General features: G+C 42.7%; 2 protein-coding genes across 42 annotated transcripts in view; one reads left to right on the top strand and one right to left on the bottom strand.

The window, feature by feature from the left end:
- The window catches only part of PPFIBP1 (PPFIB scaffold protein 1), a 98,067-nt gene extending 87,445 nt beyond the window's left edge, over window positions 1-10,622 (top strand). For all 40 annotated transcript variants that reach the window (XM_087873448.1, XM_087873447.1, XM_087873443.1 and 37 more), the window contains 7 exons: window positions 1,552-1,640; window positions 2,387-2,509; window positions 3,793-3,918; window positions 4,097-4,285; window positions 5,682-5,864; window positions 7,204-7,269; window positions 8,092-10,622. In XM_087873448.1, the coding sequence (XP_087729574.1) occupies window positions 1,552-1,640; window positions 2,387-2,509; window positions 3,793-3,918; window positions 4,097-4,285; window positions 5,682-5,864; window positions 7,204-7,269; window positions 8,092-8,178 (863 nt within the window). In that variant the 3' untranslated portion in view covers window positions 8,179-10,622. The remainder of the gene's footprint in view (window positions 1-1,551; window positions 1,641-2,386; window positions 2,510-3,792; window positions 3,919-4,096; window positions 4,286-5,681; window positions 5,865-7,203; window positions 7,270-8,091) is intronic.
- A 5,094-nt stretch (window positions 10,623-15,716) lies between these two features.
- Window positions 15,717-25,039, bottom strand: part of LOC117675797 (NADH-cytochrome b5 reductase 3-like) — a 35,784-nt gene continuing 26,461 nt past the window's right edge. For both annotated transcript variants that reach the window (XM_060694881.2, XM_060694882.2), the window contains exons 6-9: window positions 23,648-23,731; window positions 22,408-22,493; window positions 19,422-19,521; window positions 15,717-18,082 (exon numbers count right to left, since the gene is read on the bottom strand). In XM_060694881.2, the coding sequence (XP_060550864.1) occupies window positions 17,910-18,082; window positions 19,422-19,521; window positions 22,408-22,493; window positions 23,648-23,731 (443 nt within the window). In that variant the 3' untranslated portion in view covers window positions 15,717-17,909. The remainder of the gene's footprint in view (window positions 18,083-19,421; window positions 19,522-22,407; window positions 22,494-23,647; window positions 23,732-25,039) is intronic.

Raw genomic sequence — 25,039 nt, 5'->3', positions numbered from 1 at the left:
GCTAATTGTTTAGTCTGGATTTGGTGTTTTTATCCACCTCTCGAGTCTTGTTATGACTACATCTGCTTATCCTAGCTTCTCGGTGAGCTTGGTAACTCGTTTAACCCAAAGGTGCTTTTTTTCCCAAGAGGCAACTGGATGTTCTGGTTTTTCTTTGAAGACGTTTCGCTTCTTATCGAAGAAGCTTCTTCAGCTCTGACTGGATGGTGGTTGCCTCTTGGAAAAAAAAAAATCTTTGGGATCCCAATTAAGGAACTTCCAAACAAGCTAAGAGTAAACAGCCCAACCAAAGAATCTCTTCTTCCAATAAACACTGACAGGGCATGACAATAGAATATAAACTGAGAGCAAACCTCCCTCCTTATTAGCACTGATGGTGTTATCTAGTTTGGTAATGAAATGTTTACAAGGAAGTAAAAAAGCTCAGAGACCATCAACAGCCTCTTACTCCTCTTCTTCCTCCTCCTCCTCCTTTCCCCTTTCTCTTCCTCCTCCACTCTGCAAACTCCTCTCCTTACTAGCACTGATGATGTTATCTAGCTTGGTAATGAAATGTCTGCAAGAAAACAACCAAGCTCAGAGAGCATCAAGGACCCCTCACAGACATCCTCCTCCTCTTCTTCCTCCATCTCCTACCCTCAAAACGAGGCTGTAGAGCACTGCACACCAGAACAACTAGACACAAGAACAGTTTTTCCATCACTCTGCTAAACAAATAATTCCCTCAACACTGTCAAACTATTCACTAAGTCTGCATTACTGTTACTATTAGTCTTCTCATCATTCCTATCACCCATCTCCTCCCATTTATGACTGTATGACTGTAACCTGTTGCTGGTATCCTTAAGATTTATATTGACTGTTTCCTTATGACTATCACTAAGTGTTGTACCTTATTATTGATGAACGCATCTTTTCTTTTATGTACTCCGAGAGCGTATGCACCAAGACAAATTCCTTGTGTGTCCAATCACACTTGGCCAATAAAGAATTCTATTCTATTCTATTCTATTCTATTCTATTCTATTCTATTCTATTCTATTCTACTCTACTCTACTCTACTCTACTCTACTCTACTCTATTATTCTCTACTCTACTCTACTCTACTCTACTCTACTCTACTGCACTCTACTCTATTCTACCCTACCCTACTCTACTCAATTCCATTCCATTCCATTCTATTCTACTCTACTCTATTCTACTGTATTCTACTCTACTCTATTCTATTCTAGTCTAGTCTATTATTCTCTACTCTACTCTACTCTACTCTACTCTACTCTACTCTACTCTACTCTACTCTACTCTACTCTACTCTATTCTATTCTATTCCTCCCCTTCTCCTCCTTCTCCTCTTCCTCCTCCACTCTGCAAACATCACTTCTTACTAGCAGATGATGATGTTACCTAGTTGGGTAATGAAACATCTGCAAGAAAACAACCAAGCTCAGAGAGCACCAAGGACCTCTCACAGAAGACATTTGATCACCCATGACGTTTCATTGGTTCATCTGCATTTGTAGGAAGCCATTTTTATTTTTCTTCTGTTTCTAGGATGGCTGGACGACATTGGGCTGCCCCAGTATAAGACACAATTCGACGAAGGCAAAGTGGACGGGCGAATGCTTCACTACATGACCGTCGTAAGCAGCTTAATTGTTGTGTCATTGACAGTATGGTCCTCCACGTACGACCGTCATTGAGTCCTCAATTTCTGTTGCTAAGCAAGATGGATGTCAAATTACTTTTGTTCCATCTTATGGCCTTTCTCACCACCTTTGTTATAAGTGAATTGCCACAGTTATTAAGTCAGTCACACGGTTGTTAAATTAATCTGGATTCCCCCCCTTAACTTTGCTTGTCAGAAGGTCGCAAAAGGGAATCACGTGAACCCGGGACACTGCAACCGTCATAAATACGAAGCAGTTGTCAAGCCGTTTTTTGCAAGGGCCGTTGTAACTTTGAACCAGGGGTGAAATCCAACAGGTTCTGACAGGTTCTGGCGAACCGGTAGCGGAAATTTTGAGTACTTGGGAGAACCGGCAAATGCCACCTCTGGCTGGCCCCAGAGTGGGGTGGGAATGGAGATTTTGCAATATCCTTCCCCCAGGAACGGGGTGGGAATGGAGATTTTTACAGTATCCTTCCCTTGCCACGCCCACCAAGCACGCCCACCAAGCAATGCCACGCCCACCAAACAATGCCATGCCCACCAAGCCACGCCCACAGAACTGGTAGTAAAAAAATTTGGATTTCACCACTGCTTTGAACGGTCCCTAAATGAACTGTTGTAAATCCAGGACTACTTGTAGTAGATTAATGCAACTTTTCCCTCCGATACCTGATTGTGGCTTTGTTGTTGGTTCATTCTTGGTGCCCACATCTGCAGGATGATTTGTTGTCTTTGAAAGTTTTGAGTGTCCTTCACCACCTGAGCATCAAACGAGCCATTCAGGTCCTCCGAGTGAACAACTTTGAACCCAACTGTCTGCGCAGGAGACCATCTGATGAGGTAGACACCCGTAATATTCAAATGTGAAATTTATTCAAGGTCATCCTTCATTATAATGACTTTTTTGGCAGGTAATTTTAGATCGGCAGTTCAGCGGTTCGAATCCCTAGTGCCACGTAACTTCTTTCAGCCTCTGAAATCTCTGTTTGCAAGGCTGGGCAAGACTCCATTCAGAGTATAAGTCGCACCCAGATTTTCACCCTCTTTTTTGGGGGGGAAAAAGGTTCGTCTTATACTCCCAAAAATACGGTATGTTGTAACATTGAGGTTAAAGGAATGGAAAACTGCCCCCTGTTGCTGGGACAGTGTGGACAGATCTCGAAAGTCACACAATTTGTGGTTTTAAGGTATAAAAGACAAAGTTGAATAATGGGAGGTTACCAATCGGCCTCAAGCCGTCCCTTTTGACGGCTTGTCCGATTGACCCTCATTGCAATGTGATTAATGTAAGTAGTTTGCATTTGCTATGCTTTAAATTCTAATAAACCCCTGCATCCTGAAGTGGGACTTTTGTGAGACTTTTAATGACAATTAAGTAATGACACTTAATTATCATTAAGTGCATCTATGCTCATAATTGTTGTGGCTCCATTGCCTGAGCCTGGGCTATCGACAGATGCAGACTCTGAGAGTGAGGGAGAGGAGTTGGCAAGGCCTCCCTCTCCAGGACCCTCCTCTCTGGCAATGCCTCCGGAGGACACCGAAGGCCAAACGATAGGCTCAGAGCCAAGCACGTCCCCGCAGCCACAGGTGGACAGTGATGAAGAAGATAAGTGCTGGCTGGACCCGCGACAGAGGCGCAGGGAGAAGCATGCACAGCAGAAGGGAAGGCGTGCCAGAGATTAGCTGAGTCACTGGACCACACCCCACAGGGTATAAATGTGGGTGTGGTGGCCGGTTCAGTTTGTGATGAGCAAAAACTGGAAATACTCCATGATCTCTGTGTTACTGGACTTTGCCTGCTTTATCGGGCTGCATTTGGATTAATCCTTGTATTGTTGACACTCTGCCTGTTTTATCGGAATGCTGGCAGTCTAATCTTTGTTTTGTGTGAGTAAAGTCTGAATTGGCAGCTAGCCACTGGGTTGCTGCCAGCTTTATCTTCAAAGAGTTTTGTTGTGTGGCTTATTAACTCTGGGCCATCTATGGGGGTGCGTGTGGGGTATGGGGACAGAACAATAATTGGGTTTTCCCCCTGACAATAGCCCATGGTGTAATATAAGCAGAATGAATGAACAAATGAACGAATGAATGTTTTAATTTATTGTATTTTTGGTTGTCAGAATAACATCACCCCGTCAGAAGTTTCTCAATGGACCAATCATCGAGTAATGGAATGGTTGCGTTCTGTTGATCTGGCTGAATATGCTCCTAATTTAAGAGGAAGCGGAGTTCACGGTGGTTTAATGGTAATTTTTATATCTTTTTCTTAGTCGATGGCTTGGATCGTATTTAGGTCGGTGCATGGCATCCCCCGGAAGTCCTAGGATTTCCATCTTGAGGGGGGTTTTTTTGCAAATCGACTGGCATTTGTGGATGAGAAGGTACCGGATGCACAAGTTTTGAAATCTCATTTTCGTGGCGCAGGTTCTGGAACCTCGTTTCAACGTAGAGACTTTGGCGCAGCTGCTTAACATCCCACCAAACAAGACGCTGCTGAGACGGCACTTGGCCACTCATTTCAATTTGCTGGTTGGAAGCGAAGCTCAACAGGAAAAACGCGAAGCCATGGAAGCTCCCGATTACGTCCTTCTCACAGCTACCGCCAAAGTGAAGGTATTGGGAGAAGAATTTTTTGTTTCTAGCTTATCTCAATTTGGGGAATCGATGTAAAAGGTGACCAGGCCGAGACTGAGGGTGGGGTGAAACGTGTCATCAGTTTGAATTCGCTATGCTCCAAAACAGTCCTTGTGAATTCTATTGATTCTTATTGAATGCCAATTGGCCTTGATTGTTAGTCGATCAGATTCTTGTCAGTAGGTAGTATGAAACTAGTAGTATTTTTGAACTCTGTCATGGCGCCTGGTTTCTTGTGCCTGACAATGAGGCTCAGTGGTTAGAATGCAGTATTGCAGGCTAACTCATTGTTCACTGCCAAGAGTTCGATCCTGACCGGCTCAAGGTTGACTCAGCCTTCTATCCTGCTGTGGTCGGTAAAATGAGGACCCAGATTGTTGGGGGCAAGAGGCTGACTCTGTAAACTGTTTAGAGAGGGCTGTAAAGCACTTTGAAGTGGTATATAAGTACATTAGTATCCCTCCCTCCCTCTCCATTTCCTTCCTTCCTTCCTTCCTTCCTTCCTTCCTTCCTTCCTTCCTTCCTTCCTTCCTTCCTTCCTTCCTTCCTTCCTTCCTTCCTCCCTCCCTCCCTCCCTCCCTCCCTCTCTTTCTCCCTTTCTCATTCTCCTTCCTGGTGGCTCAGTGGTTAGAATGCAGTATTTCAGGATGACTCTCCCACTGCCAGGTGTTCGATCCTCACCAGCTCAAAGTTGACTCAGCCTTCTGTCCTTCCATGGTTAATAAAATGAGGACCTCAATTCTTGGGGGGCCATAGGCTGACTCTGTAAACCGCTTAGAGCGGGCTGTAAAAGGACTATGAAGTGGTATATATCAAAGTTCTTTTGGAATTGCTAGTCAGGGCTAAGGTTTTCCAGAGAATGCAGGAATGTGAGGACGGTACCTATCTGGAATTTTTTAAATACCGTTGAGGTTTTCCCACATATGCTTGTCCCAGAGGTGGGTTTCAGCAGGTTCTGACCAGTTCTGTAGAACCGGTAGCGGAGATTTTGAGTAGTTTGGAGAACTGGTAAATACCACCTCTGACTGGCCCCACTCCCATCTAGTCTCTGCCTCCCTAGTCCCAGCTGATCGGGAGGAAATGGGGATTTTGCAGTAACCTTCCCCTGGAGTTGGGAGGGAAAGGAGATTTTACAATATCCTTCCCCTGCCATGTCCACCAAGCCACACCCACCAAGCCTTGCCACGCCCACCAAGCCACACCCACAGAACCAGTAGTAAAAAAATTTCAAACCCACCACTGGCTTGTCCTCAAAATTTGCTGCACGATCTCAGAAAAAACTGCTACTCCTATACATCTCTCATTCTGGCCTCAATTGCGGTCGTAACCCGAGGACTACCTGTGCTGAAGACTTTGCTGGGCTTTTCTCTTTCAGCCAAAGAAACTCGCCTTCAGTAACTTTGGGAATTTGAGGAAGAAGAAGCAAGACGACGGGGGAGAAGAGTACGTGTGCCCTATGGATTTGGGTCAGGCGGCAGGAACCGGATCCAAGAAAGGCTTTAAACCGGGTTTAGATAACAGAGTTTACGACGATGATGATCTGGACAGATTGGAAGAGGTATTTCGGGTTAAAACAGAACGATTCGTGGGCTGTCCGTCACGCTCTGTCTTTTTTGTTTTAATTTTATTTTTATTTATACATTTTTCTTTAACATTTATAAGTATTTAGTAAAGGGCGTATTGTCTGAGTCATCATACATACATACATACATACATACATACATACATCATATATATATATATATATATATATATATATATATATATATATATATATATATATATATATACACACACACTCAGGTTTTCTCGGGTGTTTTTATGTAGGTCTTTGGTTATTCGGGTCTTCTCCCACGTAAAATTGGAAGTGTCTCGGCGACGTTTCAACGAAGTCTCATTCGTCATCTTCAGGCTGGTGTTCTCGGCTTCGTGCTTCCAGGAGCAATGTGAGATCGCAGCTGTCTCTTCCTTTTAACTGCTAATCATCCAATCAGAGCACAGCCAAGCCCCTAACCAATCAGAACACACCTCCACCCAATCAGAACACAGCCAAGTTCCCACCCAATCAGCTCACACCCCCACTAGCAGTTAAAAGGAAGAGACAGCTGCGATCTCACATTGCTCCTGGAAGCATGAAGCTGAGAACACCAGCCTGAAGATGACGAATGAGACTTCGTCGAAACGTCGCCAAGACACTTCCAATTTTACGTGGGAGAAGACTCGAATAACCAAAGACCTACATATATATATATATATTATAATAATAATAGTAATAATATTCTTTACTTGTATATAATAGCATTCTTCCAACTTCTAAGTTCTAATTTTATTACCTAACCATTAATAAAACACATCCCAAGTTAAAAAATATTCTTTGTCCTTTAATGTTAACCTGTTCTGTCCCAGCTACGGACCCCAAGGAACGCAGCACACACAAAGTCTGTTCAAACCTTAGTTTACTAAAATAAAATCAGGGTTTTTTTTACAAACAAGGTTGTAAAACGCGGCACTCGGGATTCGAGCCGCTGAACTGCCGACCTTTCGATCGACAAGCTCAGTGTCTTAGCCACTGAGCCACTGCGCCCATGTCTATAGAGATTCTCAATTATCCATTTTATGGTGATCCCAAAAATGCTTTTCAAAAAAGGCACCTGGTCTTTCTTGGTTGTTGTTCCTTAAAAACATTTCGCTTCTCATGCAAGAAACTTTTGTGCGTTTACGGATGTGCGAAAAGCTCCATCAATCCAAGGTTTTATATTTCTCGCCTTTCCTTAATCGAGCACTGCCTAAACTTCAAGAATAGGTGTCCAATTTTAGCATTTATGTTCGTGAACATAGTTATATTATATAATACAAATTTATATGAATATCACCCTATTATTTTTCCTTCCTTGTAGATGGAAGATTCCGAAGGGACCGTGAGGCAGATTGGAGCGTTTTCTGAAGGCATCAACAACTTGACTGTAAGTCATTGTTTAATTGATACAGTCCACTAGTCCTTCTGTCTTAAGAACTATGCAGAACATCTTTCTTTCTTTCTTTCTTTCTTTCTTTCTTTCTTTCTTTCTTTCTTTCTTTCTTTCTTTCTTTCTTTCTTCTTTCTTTCCTTCCTTCCTTCCTTGTTTCCTTCTTTTTTCTTTCTTTCTTTGTCTCTCTTTTCTTTTTCTTTCCCTCCCTCCCTTTCTTTCTTTCTTTCTTTCTTTCCTTCCTTCCTTCATTTTCTTTTTCTTTGTCCCTCTCTTTTCTTTTTCTTTCTTTCCCTCCCTCTCTTTTTCTTTCTTTCTTTTCTTTCTCTTTCCTTTTTCCTTTTTTCCTTCATTCTTTCCTTCCTGCCTTCTTTCCATTTTCTTTCTTTGTCTCTCTCTTTTTTCCTTCCTTCCCCTCCCCCTTCCTTTCCTTCTTTCTTTTCCTTCCTTCTCCTTTCTTCTTTCCTTCTTTCCTTCCTTCCTTTTTCTTTCTTACTTTGTCTCTCTCTCTTTTCCTTCCTTCCCCTCCTTCTCTCCCTCCTTTCTTTGTTTCTTTCTCTTTCTTTCTTTCTTTCTTTCTTTCTTTCTTTCTTTCTTTCTTTCTTTCTTTCCTTCCTCCCTCCCTCCCTCCCTTCCTTTTCTTTCTTTCTTTGTCTCTCTCTTTTCTTTTTCTTTATTTGTCTCTCTTTCTTTTCCTTCCTTCCTTCCTTCCTGTGTCTCTCTGCTCTCTCTTTTCCTCCCTCCCTCCCTCCCTTTCTTCCAATGGGGTTTTTTTCCTGATCTCCCGCCAATTAATTCGCCTACGCTTTCTCTTCCCAGCACATGTTGAAGGAAGACGACATGTTCAGGGACTTGGCCACCCGTTCTCCCAGTGCCAGTATCACAGACGAGGACTCGAATGTGTGACCGGGGCAGCCGGGGACCTATTTGGAGCCCTGCTGCTGTGTGTGATGGACACCGCACCTCGTGTGAAGTCATTTTTTTGTTTTGTTTTGTTTCTGGTTTGCAAGAACTGATGGCGGAGAGGGGAATGATCGTAAGAAGTCCAAGTTCTGGTCAACTGATGAGACGGGAAGAAAGGACCTCCTAACCCCTTCCACCCCCCACCCCGTCTGGCATAGCAATTTGTGCCATTCCTCTAAATAAGACTCTACAGCATAATGTTTTAGTGTGTACAATGTGCCATAATGTACCCTTGTAATTTTCTTTTTACTCCAGTAATGCAAAAAAAAAAAAAATAGAGGGGGTGGGGGGAAGAAATAACCCTCTGCAGACCTCTGACACTAGCATCCATTGCCAAGATAAAAAAAATAATTTTCCTCTTCTTCGAATCAGCCACGTGTTGAAAATCTTGTGCGACTTGTTTTTTTAAATGCAGTTTTTATGAAAAAAAAATATATGTATTGAGTACATAATGGGGCCGGAAGTTTTATACTGTGATGTGTTTTAAAAGCCTCAAAACCCAGCTGGATCCTGGAGAAACCAATTCATCTTGCAAACTGCTTGCACGGAACTCCAATTCTCTTATCTTGCAGGAAGGATTTTTTTCTCTGACATTGAGAACGGAATCTCTTGAAAATTTCTCTGGACCTGCAGTGTTGAAAATTGTCCCCATTTCCCTTTTATAAAATAACAATTTTTTATAACATTTTAAAGTTTAGTGTGTTGCAACTGAAAATCTGGAGGCCAGATTTTTTTTTTCCTGGATTGCAAATTCTTTTTTTTTTTTACCTTTTAATGACGAGGAATTTTAGTCAATCCACGTTATTTTACAGTATTAAATTCAAATACGAAATCTTGCCTTTGAACGACCGTTTACGATAACCTATTGAATGTTTATACATGTTAAAGATAAAGCATGTCTTTTTTACTGTGGTTTTTTTTTTTAAATGATCAGACTTTACTCAGTAATAGAGGTGGAAGGGACCTTGGAGGTCATCTAGTCCAGCCCCCTGTACTAGGGATTCGAACCGCTGAACTTTGTATAAATATACAAAAGGATGAAGGCTATTGCTGAGCACATTGTAAGCCGCCCTGAGTCTTCGGAGAAGGGCGGCATATAAATCAAATTTAAAAAAAAAACAAAAAAAAAAACTGCCAACCTTTCTGATCAACAATTCGGATTGAAAAATCTTGGCCAGGCCCCCCCCCTTCTCTCCCTCTCTTTTCCTGTTTCAATATCACTTTCGAATGTTTTAATTTTAATTTCCCCTTTTTTTCTGCCTGAAGCGATGGGGAATGCAAAGATTTGGAATTTACTGTCTGGATTATCAGGTGGTGCTGTAGAGATAGTGTGGACCTCAACATTGGAATCGCTGATCCAAAGATTTTTTTTTTTTTTTTTTGCAAGAATAGCTAGATAAGTTTTGGGCATATTAGCGGTTATTGGTGGATCCCTTCCATTGAATCTCATCGGTTCTTGGGATTGTAGCATTTTTGATTGGATAAAGACTTTCAACTTTCATTTTACCTTGTTTCCTGAAAGGTTAATTTTTCGACAGTTAGTTGCCTTTCCTTTTCTGCTTCGGATGAGCTTCGGTTTCATTTGGAAATATGTCACATTGGATGGAAATTGAACTCTTTGCCAATTGGTGCTAATCTAAGAATTTCTGCTACATTTATTTAGAGTTGGACCCATGATTAAAAATTCATGGTGCTGTTGCTCTATAAAATTATCGGGTTTCGCCTTTTTAAAGCCTCGAAAAGCTTCCTCAATACGGTGTAACGCAGCAAGGACTCCCCTTAATAATTTTCTAAATCGATTCACAACTGTTTTTTCACTGAGTTCCTGAGCTTGTTCGAATGAAAGGCAGACAACATTTGTAAATAAAGGTAATTTATGAATTGAGAAATTCACTTCTTTAGTTAAAAGCAATAGACTTCCCCTACCAGCAGCCCATTCAGATTACTTGGTAAAATTCGACTAATACAAAATTGTATCTTCTGCTCCCTGAAAAACAGATTTTGCACTATTTGGATAAAATATACCAGAAAAATCAAGCTCAGATGCAAAAAATCACGTTAATCCAAAGAATCAAATCGCAATGCAACCATTAAAAAAAAAAAAAAAGCTGTTATGCATTATGAAGAGAATCAAGATATATTAATTTTTTTACTTATGATGAATATGGCTGTCTTTTTTTTTTTCTGGTTAGGAAAATAGTTATTATTATTACTACGGGTCTGGGGAGAGTAATATAAGGCTCTTAATTAAGCCAAGGGGTTTATATAAATGCACACAAAATGAAATATCATTATGGTATTTTGTTGGGATGTTTTGTGTACAACGAGGTCAGTGGAAATATATGTATTGCTGTGTTAAAGAAATAAAAACCTACTGAGAAATAAAATGAATCGTGTTTATTTACTTATTAGATTGTTAAAGATCACTCAATGAACCTAATTTTCCTTCCTCCTCCTATTTTCCTCACAACAATCCTGTCAGGTATGTTGGGCCCAAAGTCACCCAGCTGGCTTTCGTGCCTAAGGAAGGACTAGAACTCACAAGACATATATTACAGTAGTGGCCAAATTGTGGAAACCTTTTGGGGAAAGTGTATTTTTGAGGTTTGACGGCTAAAAAAATAACTTCTTTTTTTTTTTTGGAGTTTCAAGATAATCCTATTCCACTGCTGGAATGGCCTGGGAATAGCCCAGGCCTTCACCCAATTGTAAATCTATGGAGCCAACTAAAGAAACTTGTAAGTCAGAAGCCACCCAGCAATAAAACCCAGTTAATAGAAGCCATCATTCAGTCTTGGTTTCACATGAGAACGGCTGCAGAATTCAAAGACTTGGTTCACTCCATGGGAAGGCGTAAGGCCGTCATTCATGCTAAAGGTTACCCCAATTAAGTATTAACCCAACATGGGGATAATTTTTGTATATCTCGGTTTCACTTTTCTTCTTTATAAAGTAACTGCTATTCTAATAGCAAATCGTTCATAAAAGTTATTGTATTACGTTCTTGATTAAATTATCTTTAATCAAGGTTTCCACAATTTTGGCCACTATTGTATATGTCTTTCTATATCATCTCTCTCTCTCTCTCTCTCTCTCTCTCTCTCTCTCTCTCTCTCTCTCTCTCTCTCTCATATCTATCATCCATCCATCCATCCATCCATTTATCTATCTGTCTGTCTATCTGTGTCTGTCTGTCTGTCTGTCTATCTCTGTATTATCTATCTATCTATAATTCTATCTATCTATCTATCTATCTATCTATCTATCTATCTAATCTATCATCTCTCATTCCATCCATCCATCCATCCATCCATCCATCCATCCATCCATCCATCCATCCATCCATCTATCTATCTATCTATCTATCTATCTATCTATCTATCTATCTATCTATCTATCATCTCTCTCATCTGTCTGTTCATCCATCCATCCATCATCTATCTCTACTGGAAATAAAGTTATTAGATTTTAGTAAATGAGGTTACTCAGAACTCAGCATATATATTATGCTGAGAGAGAGAGGAGGAGGGAGGGAGGGAGGGGGAGGAGAGAGAGAGAGAATAAATTTATTGAAGATACACACACACACACACACACACAGCTTTGTCATGGAGCAATAATGCAGATGACTTTTTATAAATATAAACACGGCACTGCCGTTGGAGGAATGATTCACAGGCCGGAAGGCTATGCAGTGTTTGATAACCTTCCTGTAACAGGCCGCAGGCTTTGTAACATGATCGCTCACGCTTGCTAAGATGTGCTTAGCAGGGGTGGGTTCTACTTACCTTTACTACCGTTTTTTTTCTTTTTTAATGCATTTTTTTTACTATCTACTCGCCGGAACCCGTAGTAAAAAAAATGCTTTAAAAAAGTAAAAAAAAAAGTTCGCCACTCCCACCCAGTCACATGACCCCCCCACCAAGCCACGCCCACCAAGCCACACCCATAGAACCGGTAGCAACAATTTTTTTCATTTCCCCACTGGTGCACACGCATGTTCCAGTTTGGGCACTTGGTGCCGAAAAGCTTTGCCATCAAAAGCTTTGCCCAAAAGCTTTTTTTTTTTTTAAAAAAAATTTTAAATTTGATTTATATGCCGCCCTTCTCCGGAGACTCAGGGCGGCTTACAATGCGTTAAGCAATAGCCTTCATACTTTTGTATATTTTTACAAAGTCAGCTTATTGCCCCCACAAACTGGGTCCTCAATTTACCTACCTTAGAAAGGATGGAAGGCTGAGTCAACCTTGAGCCTGGGGAGATTCGAACTTACTAATTGCAGACAGCTGGAGTTAAATTACAATGCATTAGTCTGCTGAGCTATCCAGGCTCCTCCAGGCTTTGAGTTAGGACATGTAAATAAATAATTGAGGCACTTAGCAACGCCACTTTGGTGACAAAGTAATAAAGGAAAAACTATTTTCTAAACATCCATGGATTTTTATTTTTATTTTTTTGCCATGAGTTCTTTGCACTAAGAGCCATCAAATCCTGTAGGAAGCGTGTTAGCCTATGACTGCCTCCCTCTTCTATAACCTGGTTCCAGTGGTGAAATGTAAAATTTGTTACTATCGGTTCTGTGGCCGTGGCTTGGTGGTGGTGGGGTAATGTGACTGGGTGGGCATGGCTGACTTTTTTTTTTTAACTTTTAAAAGCATTTTTTCTACAATCTCTTTGGCTGAAGAGTTTGTAAAAAAATGCTTTTAAAAGCCTCTGACGATCCCAGCTGAGCCGCGCGATCATCAGGTTTTTTTTTTTTTTTTTACTTTTAAAAGTATTTTTTTCGGCTGAAGAGGTTGTAGAAAAATGCTTTTAAAAGTAAAGAAAACAACTTCTGATGATTGCACGGCTCAGCTGGGCATGGGAGGGGGGCAGGGATTTTTGCTACCGGTTCTCCGAACCATCCGCCGCGATCACTACCGGATCAGGCGATCCAATCTGAACCGGGAGCATTTCACCCCCGTCTGGTTCCGGAACAAAACGTATTAATTGCAGAGACCCTAATCCACATTTCTGTATTTGTGTGTTGTGCCTGCTACTCAGGCTAACCAAAATAACCACACCGCAACTGTGATTCATACATTCCCTAGGAATATTATGAGTAAGAGTTGAATTCCTCTCTCCAAACTACTCATCGGATTGAAATGGGGAGGAAGGAGGAAAAATTACACCAAGTTATTATTACTAATTTTTTAACTTGCAAGAGAAGGAAGGGTTGTTGTTTTTTTTGGATCAGATTAGTTGGAATGTTGGAGTCATTTTTTCCCCTCTGTTGGAAAATGTGATTGCAGAAAAAGGAATATTCCAAAGCAATATGCCAGCAAATCCTTATTTGTGTTGGACATAATTTTTCATCAAGAGCCTTAAAAACCAAGCCGAAGTACCAACGGGACACTCTTTTTAAAGAAAAAAATTAAAAACGAAACTTGTCTTTAAGCAGTTTAACTTCAAAGAAAATACTCGATTTTTTTTCGATTATTCTCTTCTCCCTTTCCTTTCTTAGCCTATAGGCCAGGGGTCTGCAACCTTAAACACTCAAGGAGCCATTTGGACCCGTTTCCCATAGAAAAGAAAACACCGGGAGCCACAAAACCCTTCCCGTGCCTGATATTTCTTAAGCGGCCACAAAACTAGCATATATAGTTGAATTAAACATTCTTGTTTTTCTTCTGAAACTTTTCTTTTCTTGGATTTATCCATGGTTGGCCTACCGGGGGTTGAAAAGCTCAATAAATCACGTGCCGGCGGGTGTCGCACATTGGTGGTTGTGACACATATTTTGAATGACAAGGAGCTGCAGCAGAGGAGTGAAAGAGCCACATGCAGCTCCAGAGCCGCAGGTTGCTGATCCCTGCTATAGGCCAACCATCTTCCTGGTTTGTTTGCAAACTCAAAATATCTTTGCTTCACCTGATTCAATGTTACTTCTGTTTCTTGAACTGTTAGCGTAGATGATTGTTGGCGTAATAAATTGATCAATTAATAGATCTGATGCGAAATTTGAGAGTCTTATGCAATTCTATTTCTTTCTAATGGCGTCCAATATCTTTTGCATCTTTTCCAGAATCCCCCCCCCCCAGACGATATTGTATAAAGTAACACATGATAATGGCTTTACTAGCCTCCCAATAGATAAATCTGTCCCTTTACCTAAATTACTGTCAAAATATTTATGTAGTTTCTTTTTAGTCCTTTACTATCGTCTTCCTTCCTTCCCTCCCATTCCCTTCTTCTTCCCCTTCATCCTTTTCTGTTGTCTCCTTCCTTCCTTCCTTCCCACTCCCTCCTTCCCATTCTCTACTTCTTCCCCTCTTTTCCATTTCCTTCCTTCTCCCTCTCTCCTGGAGTGGATATTAGTGTCATTCTATGTCTTTTCTTTCAACTCCCATTTGAGGGAACCAAGAATGTCAATTTCTGAAGATGCCTTTATAAACAGAACCCAATTCTTATTACTGGATTATTCATCCTGTTGCAAGAGGGAGGGAGGGGGCGAGAAGACAAACCTGCAAAGCTGGTCAATGATGATCTGAATGAGCCCCCTCAAAAATGCTGACTTTTAGAATAGAATAGAATAACAGAGTTGGAAGGGACCTTGGAGGTCTTCTAGTCCAACCCCCTGCTTAGGCAGGAAACCCTACACCACCTCAGACAAATGGTTATCCATCATCTTCTTAAAAACTTCCAGTGTTGGAGCACTCACAACTTCTGGAGGCAAGTTGTTCCACTGATTAATTGTTCTAACTATCAAGAAATTTCTCCTTAGTTCTAGGTTGCTTCTCTCCTTGATTACTTTCCATCCAATGCTTCTTGTGCTACCCCGAGATGCTTTGGAGAATAACTTGACTCCCTCTTCTTTGGGGAAGCCCCTGAGATATTGGAAGACTGCTATTATGTCTCCTCTAGTCCTTCTTTTCATCAAACTAGACATACCCAGTTCCTGCAACCGTTCTTCATATGTTTTAACCTCCAATCATCCCCTAATCATCTTGGTTGCTCTTCTCTGCACTCTTTCTAGAGTCTCCACATCTTTTTTACATTGTGGCGACCAAAACTGGATCCATTATTCCAAGTGTGGCCTTACCAAGGCCTTATAAAGTGGTATTAACACTTCACATGATCTTGATTCTATCCCTCTGTTGATGCAGCCTAGAACTGTGTTGGCCTTCTTGGCAGCTGCTGCACACGGCTGGCTCGTATTTAAGCGATTGTCCGCTAGGACTCCAAGATCACTCTCAGAATTACTACTATTGAGCAAAGTACCATTTATACTGTACTTGTGCGTTTTGTTCTTCTTGCCTAAATGTAGAACCTTACTTTTTTCCACCGTTGAATTTCATTTTGTTAGATGTTCAACATGTTCAATGTTTTCTCTTTGTACGTCACCTTGTAAAAGCGCGAACACCAAAACAGGAGATCAAACAAGAACCTTCCAATTGATTTTAACCCGACGTTAATGAATCAAAAGAACTCGCAAGGCATCTTAAGGGAGGGGGAAAAAAGTTTTATTTCTACCACAAAGAGTTGAAAAAAACTCAAAGAGCGGAGTAGGCAGGTAAAGCAATACAAAACTGTTTGTTATGAACTGATCCGGTGTTCTTCGGCCTCGGTATAGTTAGTAAAAAGGTAGAAAGGCTGTTTTATTCACTTTAAGCAAGAAGGAGCATGATATAAATTTTTTTATTTTTGCGGCAAGACAACAGTTGAGCAAAGAATCTAGTGCAGTGCTTTCTCACCCTTGGGCTGTTGAAGCTAGGTGGACTTCAACTCAACCTTGATCTGTTTAAACTAGGTAGACTTCAACTCAACCTTGGGCTTTTCAAGCTAGGTGGACTTCAACTCAACCTTGGCCTGTTGAAGCTAGGTGGACTTCAACTCAACCTTGGGCTTTTCAAGCTAGGTGGACTTCAACTCAACCTTGGGCTTTTCAAGCTAGGTGGACTTCAACTCAACCTTGGGCTTTTCAAGCTAGGTGGACTTCAACTCAACCTTGGGCTTTTCAAGCTAGGTGGACTTCAACTCAACCTTGGGCTTTTCAAGCTAGGTAGACTTCAACTCAACCTTGGGCTTTTCAAGCTAGGTGGACTTCAACTCAACCTTGGCCTGTTGAAGCTAGGTGGACTTCAACTCAACCTTGGGCTTTTCAAGCTAGGTGGACTTCAACTCAACCTTGGACTGTTTAAACTAGGTGGATTTCAACTCAACCTTGATCTGTTTAAACTAGGTAGACTTCAACTCAACCTTGGGCTTTTCAAGCTAGGTGGACTTCAACTCAACCTTGGGCTGTTGAAGCTAGGTGGACTTCAACTCAACCTTGGGCTTTTCAAGCTAGGTGGACTTCAACTCAACCTTGGACTGTTTAAACTAGGTAGACGTCAACTCAACCTTGGGCTTTTCAAGCTAGGTGGATTTCAACTCAACCTTGGGCTGTTGAAGCTAGGTGGACTTCAACTCAACCTTGGTCTGTTTAAGATAAGCGGACTTCAAACTCCCAGAATTCCCCAGCCAGCATGAGTGGTTACTGAAACAATACATGGATATATTTTGTAACCTCTACATATATGTAAATAAACATAGGTATATGTTTAGCTAATTAAAAGAGGATCATTGAATAATAGAATAACGTAACAGAAACTTTGGAAAACAGCTAAAGAAATTCCTTTAGATTAGGGGTCCTCAAAGTTGGCAGCTTTAAGACTCTATGCTGTCTGGAGAATTCTGGGAGTTGAAGTCCACAAGTCTTAAAGCTGCCAAGTTTGAAGACCTCTGCTTTTAGATTGATACACCATTGAGTGTACTTAAAAGATAAGCCGGCCTATAGATGCTTCTCATTCCACTAACTGGCTATCCCATCGTCCATCTTTCAATCCCTCCAACCAAATTGACATTCCTCCCCCCCCCGGAAGTTTCTGGGAGATGATTCTGTGTTTAGGGCCATCCTTCGGACAATGGTCGGTTGAGGGAGCCTCCCGTATACACACTCTTATTCGACCCTACGCAAAGCCCAGCTGTAAATTCTCTCCCCAAACAAAGGCCCGAAGGAAGAGTAGAGGCCAACTCCTCATTTCTGTCCTACGGGGTGCGCCCCTATTAAGAATGTCAAGATTGGACCTCCCTCTTTCACGTCCATAATTTGGGAAGCACAGAACCAATCAATTCCCTGCTTGCTAGACGAGTACGTTTATGTAGGTTGGCCTGTCAAGCAATTTCTCCTCCCCCTTCCCCATGCAAATGAAGAAGGACACAAACACACACGTTGGTGCAAAGACAGGTGTGCATTTAAAGCTTTGGTGCAGAAAACAGCAGGGAGAGTGAAGTCGCCTCCTTCACTTCTCTCCCTGGATCTCACAACAAACTCTTTGGCGATACAAGAGGCCCAGGTGACATTTGCCCATCCGGGATGAAAAGACCCAAACTTCCTTCAATTGCCTTAGGACAAGATTTGATACACAAGAGCAAAGCAAAGAGTAGGATCTACAACACAGTTAATCAGTCTAGCTGAGGCTTCCGCTTGCCAGGATTAAAAAGACAGAAGAGGGCGCGAGTTGGAATTCCTGTGAACGTCGGTTCCACTTCTATTTACCGAAGTTAGTTTCCGTTACCCTGTTTTATTCCCAAGAGTTCCATTCCTTCTTTCCCCTCCTCCTCCCTCCTTCTACTTTATCCTGACTCCCAGTTAGTAAATAAACCACATCTCCTTGGTGAAACCCAATTTCTCCAGGTTGGGAATGCAAGCGTACTGGATCATGGGCGGTGGGCCGCACATCAGGATGAGGACGTCATCTTGGGGTGGAGGCATGTGTTCCTTCAACATATCTTCGTTCACGAAACCTTGGCTGTAATCCCACTCTGTGTTGGGAAAGACCACGTTTCTCTTATTATCTCTTTCAAAAAAAAAAAAAAGCAACAAAAAGCACCCAGGATCTTCAAAGGGGGGGGGGCTTTGAAATAGACGGGAGGGCAAATGTTTCTTCATCTACAGCGCCTTCCATCAATTCCATCCCTTTCTCATGATTGAACAGTATGGTGGGCACATTTTTTAACTCTAAAAACTAGAATATTTTCAAACTTTCTATCATTGAACAGACCTGCCTGAATGCATGAACAGCAAGCCAACTCTGACCCCACATAATTTACGGCCCAATCATGACCCTGTTTTCCTCCTCCCCCCCAGGGTGTGTTGTCACATTTGCCAATGGAGCAATTTCGCGGGTTGTAGAGATCACTCCCCTCAAGCCGCTGTGGGTAACCCTGGGAGACAGCCTTGAGAGATGTGTCTGGAATGTGCTTCTGTTTTTGGCTGCCGTGCTGCTTCGTCTGTTTTCCATCCACCTTGCCTACGGCAACTTGAGAGCAGGCCAGGGATGCTTTGCGAGTTGACAATACCCTAGTTTGAGGTTGCAGTGGGCAAATTTTGGATCACTCTGTACCCAGAACCTTCTATGAGACACCTATAGGAGTCTACTAATCCTTGGGGTTGAGACACCGGGCCCTACACTTAGCTGTAATTTCTCTTAATGATACTCTTCAATGTTTGATCAAAGGGGCCATTATGAAAATTGCCAATCTGAGGGGGGTTCCCTAATTTGGGTTTGATACAAGAAAGTATCTGTAGCTCAGGGTTGAGCTATGGGGTCCTTGGCGCTCTCTGAGCTTGGTGGCTTTCTTGCAGACGTTTCATGACCCAACTAGATCACCTCGTCAGGGGTAGAAAAAAGTGAGGTTTACGGAATGGAGGAGAAGGAAAAGGGGAGGAGGACTGGGGGGTCCTTTGTGCTATGAGAGCTTGATGGTTTTCTTGCAGACGTATCAGTTCCAGAAGAACCTACTGTCAACCATCTCTTGAAGACTTGCCAAGAAAACAATATGGAGGCTTCTAATAGATCCCCAGAAGTTGAGTTGGAATTGAGGAAGGTCCATAGATGGTAGATAACCATCCGAAACAGATGAGGGTTTGATTTAAAAAGTTAACTGAGGTCAAGCATGTGTTAATATGTGGATGGGACAATCCTAGGATTGCAAACTAGGGTAGTGAGCTGGAAAAACATCAGAAGACAGCAGGAAATCACACGGCCATCAGGAGTTAGGTGTGGCTCCACGAAAATTTTACAGGGCTCTGTTATATATTCAGCCACTAAGCAGAATGTTGTAGCATCCTCTAATTTTAACCGTATGCTGGATTACTTACTCTCAGGGGCTCTGTCCAATGTGTACCACAGCTTAAACTGGGCTGAATGTTGAGCTCGTACTTCCTCAAGTTCTGAGCGCAGCAAGATGTCACTTTCGGTCTGTCCCGGAAACAACAATATTGCCGTTTTATCTCACACATTCATCACTGAACAACTTAGAATATCGATTCCCTCTTTAAAAAAATCCCACGAAACCAGAGCTAAAGCGAACCACCCTGGAAGCAAAATTTAAACCATCAAAATTTGTTTGATTGTGGATGGTCCATCCGTCCGTCCTTCCTTCCCTTCCTTCCACTCACTCACTCACCCATCCATCCACCCATCCACTCACTTATACATTCATCCATCTACCGACCCACTCATCCATCCATCCATTGATCATCTGTTCATCCATCCATCCTTCCTTCCTTCCATCCATACCCATCCACCCACCCACTTATCCATCCATCCATCCACTTATCCATCTACCCATCCACCCATCCACCCACCGATCTACTCATCCATCCATCCATCCATCCTTCCTTCCATCCATCCATCCATCCATCCATCCATCCATCCATCCATCCATCCTTCCATCCATCCACACCAATCCATCCATCCATCTACCCACTTATCCATCTATCCATCCATCCACTCACTTATACATTCATCTATCTACCGACCCACTCATCCATCCATCCATTGATCATCTGTTCATCCATCCATCCTTCCTTCTTTCCATCCATACCCATCCACCCACCCACTTATCCATCCATCCACTTATCCATCCACCCATCTACCCATCCACCCACCGATCCACTCATCCATCCATCCATTCATCTTTCCTTCCTTCCATCCATCCATCCACACCAATCCATCCATCCACCTACCCACTTATCCATCTATCCATCCATCCACTCACTTATACATTCATCCATCTACCGACCCACTCATCCATCCATCCATTGATCATCTGTTCATCCATCCATCCTTCCATCCATACCCATCCACCCACCCACTTATCCATCCACCCATTTACCCATCCACTCATCCATCCATCCATCCATCCATCCATCCATCCATCCTTCCTTCCTTCCATCCATCCACACCAATCCATCCATCCACCTACCCACTTATCCATCCATCCATCCATCCATCCATCCATCCATCCATCCATCCATTCATCCAGACAGACAGACAGACAGACAGACAGAAGACAAACAGACAGACCAGGAAACAAAAAGCAAAACAAGCAAAATTTTAAACCTCAAAAAAGTTCACCACTAGCAGTAATCATTGAGTCTGCTCAAAAAATAACTCCTGAACGACGCTGTACTATTAAGTTCAGAGTAATTACACTGAATTGAAAAGCATTTGTTCTGAGCTGTTAATCACCATGCCGAAGTGTTCTACTCAGTTCTGAAATGAATCTATTTAATTCGGTTTTCTGTCTAGAACACTTTAAACCATTTCTGGTTGAGAGGATTTACGACTATCAAATCACTCGTGTGAGAACGACTTAATTGGAGGAGATTTTTAGATTGGTGTAGAGGGAAATGTATTTTCTCTGTTCTTGCATTAACAAAATTTCCACTAGAAGCAGCTAACTTACCGTATTTTTCGGAATATAAGATGCACCTTTTCCCCCTCCTAAAAGGGGGTGAAAATTTAGATGCGCCTTATACACAGAATGTAGCCCCGCCCACCCACTGGCCCCCACCCTTTGGCCTGTGCCTCGCAGCAGTTACCTCCTCGCAAGCAAACAGCAAGAAAAAACAGCTCCTTTCAGTTTCAGCACAGCCTAATTAGCACAAGTTGATTGGATCGGCCTCCTGACTCTCAGCTGATTTCCTCTCAGCTGTTTTGCGCAAGCTCTGCTGCTTGCTGCAAGGAGGTAAATTGCTGGAGCAGATTTTTTTCCCCCTTGTGCTAATCAAGCTATGCTGAAAACGAAAATGAAAGTAAAGCAGGCTGTTTGCTGTTTGCTGCAACGAGGCAAAATTGCTAAGAGGCAGAGGGAGATTTCTTTTTCTTCTTTTCCTCACCAAAAAAGTTAGGTGCGTCTTATACTCCGGTGCGTCTTATTCTCCGAAAAGTACGGTAAGTATCTATGGAGATTCTCACTCATCCAGGTCATGGTTGTTCCAAAGGTGCTTTTTTCAAGAGGAAACTGGACTTTCTTTTTCTTTGAAGATGTTTCGCTTTTCATCCAAGAAGCTTCTTTCGTTCTGACTGGATGGAGGGGAATGGAAGGATTTATATTCCTTGCAGACAGCTGGTCATTTGCATCCTTTTAGGGAGACGTTGAGGCCACGTGGAAGTTTATCTGTGTCCTCAGGGCCACCCGAGTAGTGCAAATGAGTGTGGAGCCTTCTTGGAACTGCTGAAAAGGTTCTGCAGTTCCTTTCAGCAGTTCCAAGAAGGCTCCACACCCATTTTCTCTACTCGGGTGGCCCTGAGGACACAGAGAAACCTCCAAGTGGCCTCAATGACCCTCTAAAAGGATGCAAATGACCAGCTGTCTGCAAGGAATATAAATCCTTCCATTCCCCACCATCCAGTAAGAGCTGAAGAAGCTTCTTGGATGAGAAGCGAAACGTCTTCAAAGAAAAAACCAAAAAGTCCAGTTGCCTTTTGAAAAAAAAAAAACAACACCTTTGGGATACTTAACTTAAGCATTTTTCTCATTATTTCCCCCCAAAAATAAAAATGAAAATGAAAGGATCCAGAGTGAAGCTGGAATATTACAAAAATTGCTGAACCAGTCTCTTGCTTGTAGTGACTGGAAAGATAATAAAAGCAAAGCTACAATTTCATTTACGCTTCTTTTGAAAATACGGTCTAATGAAAATGGCGGAATAAATATCCTGCGTAAACCTACATGAGGCTTGAATATTGCAAGCATGAAATATCAGCACCTATTTTATTTATTCTCCATAACATACTGCCATCGGCCCGATATGCTCTCTGCTCTCCTTAGAAAGGGAGCAAAGAAAATGATCCTACCTGGTTAGCAAAGAGTAAATGACAAACGGTGGGATCTTCCTTGTCCTTTACAATCGCTCGAATGAGTTGCAACATGGGAGTAATTCCTTGAGGGAAGAGATAGAGATAGAGATAGGGAGGGAGAGGGGAGAAAGAGGGGAGAAAGATAGAAGGAGGGAGGGTGGGAGATAGATAGATAAAGGGAGGGGGAGAGAGAAATAAAAGGAGGGAGGGTGAGAAAAACAGCAGAGAAAGAGGAGAGAAAAAGAAATAAAGGGAGGAAGGGAGAGAAAGAGAGGAGAGAAGAGGAGAGAGAGAGAGATAAAAGGAGGAAGGGAGAGAAAGAGGAGAGAGAAGGAGAGAGATAAAGGGAGGGAGGGAAGGAGAAAAAGAGAGGAGAGAGAGAGATAAAGGGAGTGAGAGGAAAGAGAGAGATAAGGGGAAGAAGGGAGGGAGAGAAAAAGAGGAGAGAGAGAGACGAAGGGAGAGAAGAAATAAAGTGAGGGAGGAAGGGGGAGAAAGATAAAGTGAGGGAGGAAGGGAAGGAGGGAGGGAAAAAAAGAGAAGAGAGAAAGAAGAGAGAAAGGGAGGGAGGAAGGGAGAGATAAAGGGGAGGGAGAGAGAGAGAGAGAGGGAGAAAGAAAGAAAGAAAGAAAGAAAGAAAGAAAGAAAGAAAGAAAGAAAGAAAGAAAGAAAGAAATGGTTAAATTAATCTTATCCAGATCTGCAGGAGAAGGGCAGTCAGAATTGGAGGTAGAGTTAAATGAGCCATCAGCCTGGAATCCTTATACTGCCACAAACGTTCGAACTCCAACCCCTCTTGAATTCCATCGACTCTTTATCTAGTGCCAAAAGAGCCTGGTGGCACAGCAGACTAATAGCCTGTTATTATCATTCAGCTGCCTGCAATTTACTGCTGGTTCGAATCTCGCCAAGGCTCAAGGTCGACTCAGCCTTCCATCCTTTCTAAGGTAGGTAAATTGAGGACCCAGTTTGTGGGGGCAATAAGCTGACTTTGTATAAATATACAAAAGTATGAAGGCTATTGCTTAACGCATTGTAAGCCGCCCTGAGTCTCCGGAGAAGGGCGGCATATAAATCAAATTAAAAAAAAAAAATTAATGCTGAATATTAATTGACCAGATCCTTGTGAGTAGGCATGGTCACTAAAATCATCTTAACTGGAAGTTAACGGGTAATTCTTGGCACCTGACACATCCCATTGAATAAGCAAAGGCGGGAAAACGCCATTTGGCAGTACCTGTTCCACCTGCAATCATCCCGACGTATTTCACCTCCTTAAGAACGGGTTGGGATTTCTTGTCTTGACGAATCGCAAACACACCTGGAGGGGAAAAAATCCCCCCAAAAAACAGGGATGAGGAAGTGGATTGGCAGCACGCCAAACGCCTCGAATCCAAGCATATCGATGTCAGATTTGACATCTTTTGCCCACTCCTAATCCCAATGAGGAATACTTGCCAAATATCTATTAAAAAAAAAAACACCCCACAACAGGGAAAACTGTCCAAATTTAACCTGTATTCAGAGGTGGGCTACTGCCGGTTTCGGATAGATTCGGGCGAACCGGTAGTTCTGACCACTGGCTGGGCCCGCCCCCTGCCCTGGTGCTATCCCATCCTATATATCTCACTCTCTGGCTCGCTCGCCCCGCCCACGCAATCCAGCTGTTTTCTGCGCCTCGCCTGCTCTACTCACTGAGGCTGCCGGAGAAGATGTGCTGGAACCCGTGCGCAAGGGGGGGTGGGTTTCTAAAATTTTTTACTACCGGTTCTGTGGGTGTGGCTTATTTTGTGGGTGTGGCTTGATGGTCATGTGACAATTCTTTAGGATTTAGCAGAGGTACTGGTCTACCAGGCTTTTAACTGCTTGCAGAGGTGTACCGGTCTACCCATTTATTTTTGCAGGCACCGGTCTACTCATGTATTTTTGCAGGCACTGGTCTACCCATTTATTTTTGCAGGCACCGGTCTACTCATTTGTTTTTGGAGGCAATGGTCTACTACCAAACTGCCTTTTATCACTGATCAGCTGTAGGGCGGCCCTTTGAAGCCCCGCGGCAAGAGTTTAAACAGTTTTTTTCCTTCTAGCCGATCAGCTGGGACTCAGGAGGCAGCAATAGATTGGGGGTGGGGCCAAATAAAGGTAAGAATAACAGGTGGGGGTGGGTGGGTGGGAGGGGGGGCAGAACCAGTTCGGTGATGTCATATCATCACTGCTACCGGCTCGGCAGAACTGGGAGGAACCTACCACTGCCGCGCACATGAAATTGCTGTGCGTTTGAAGCCCCCCCGCACGCGAGTGCACGCTCGTATTTATGGTTCTGCACTGGGCAAACCGGTTAAATTATGTGTAGCCCACCTCTGCCTGTATTACTCCTTGACTTTCAACCGTTCGAAGCCACAATGGACCAACTTGGGGGCTACTTCAAAATCATGCCAGTTGCGCCCTCCCCTGCGGTCACATGAATGAACTTTGCTTAGCAACTGGGATGTATTTACAACCAGGGTCACCTAAACGTGTTCGCCAAAAGTTGGCGTTTACATCCAGTTTTTGGCAAAACCACTCCCATAGTAAACCATGGCTTAAGAACCACTGTGGCCCCTTCGCGACCACGCTTGCCGCCACATTC

The sequence above is a fragment of the Pantherophis guttatus genome, chromosome 7, assembly GCF_059756535.1.
Source record: "Pantherophis guttatus breed Tessera chromosome 7, ASM5975653v1, whole genome shotgun sequence".
NCBI lineage: Eukaryota > Metazoa > Chordata > Lepidosauria > Squamata > Colubridae > Pantherophis > Pantherophis guttatus.
This window is presented reverse-complemented; position numbering and strand designations above follow the sequence as displayed.